The following is a 967-nucleotide window of genomic DNA, read 5'->3' as shown; positions in this document are numbered from 1 at the left end:
ATTACTTATATAATGTAAGCCAAAATAAAAAACTGCCGATTCTTGTCACCTCTCTAAGGACTGCCGAGAAATCATTATTCAGGCTAATGATTTTGGCCAAGGCTGTGCGTATGGCCCCTATGCTCTTGCTCTGGCCACCGCCGAAGCTCATCTTCTGCAAACGCGTCAACTGCAACAGTAGAGTACCTTATAAGCATATATTTCAAAGCTGTCACACATGTAAATAAATTGCTCAGGTGATTTGTAGGCCCCATCTTATCAGAATATATTCGTGATAGAGTTTTATCGGCAATTAATTTAAATCTTCAGGCCTCGGCAACCACTTGACGCGGCAACACTTTAATTATCTTTAAAATCCTTTTTAGTCGTCGGTTATCTGGCAATTTAGATAAAATCTACGGGATACCAACTTAGTATCAAAAAATGCCAATCATTCCTATAGAAATCCATCTTTACTTAATCATCTATTTCATTTTTTCTTATAAACTGATTATTATAATTTTTGCCTAATTCTATTCAGGCTTCCAAATCCTTTCTCAATGGTTATGATGCTCATTTATCTTATTTTCTGTGTTAAATGACGGCTGTGGTTTAATTTAATTTAATCTACTAAGGCCAAATAACTTTATTTAATAATTTGCGAAGGAAATACATATATAATTTTGCCTTAAAGATGGTTTTATGACAACTTTCACACAATAATTGCCTCGTTTTATGCTCTAGAACACTCTGTTAAACGTGAAAAGTCAAGAAAAGCAACAAATCTACCTCGAAATAAAGGAGAAAAAAAGACAAATATGATAAAAACTTGAAAATGATTTTCACAAACACGACCAACAAAACAAATTAATTCCCCTTTTTTATCCAAAATACTCCCTCCATTGGCCTTAACTTCGGGGAAATCTGAGGCCTCCACACCAAAACGAGTCACAATTACCCGGAAATCAAGCGGGGAGAAGAAAAGAGA

The 967-nt window shown here is 35.1% G+C and overlaps 1 protein-coding gene across 1 annotated transcript in view; it reads right to left on the bottom strand.

Moving 5' to 3' along the window:
- Positions 1–967, bottom strand: part of LOC119592456 — a gene marked incomplete in the record, with an annotated part of 32,168 nt that overhangs the window by 11,750 nt on the left and 19,451 nt on the right. Inside the window, 1 exon segment of the mRNA XM_037941278.1 lies at positions 50–169. Coding sequence (XP_037797206.1) covers positions 50–169 — 120 coding nt within the window.

This window comes from Penaeus monodon, chromosome 30 (genome assembly GCF_015228065.2).
Source record: "Penaeus monodon isolate SGIC_2016 chromosome 30, NSTDA_Pmon_1, whole genome shotgun sequence".
In the NCBI taxonomy this organism is placed as follows: domain Eukaryota; kingdom Metazoa; phylum Arthropoda; class Malacostraca; order Decapoda; family Penaeidae; genus Penaeus; species Penaeus monodon.
This window is presented reverse-complemented; position numbering and strand designations above follow the sequence as displayed.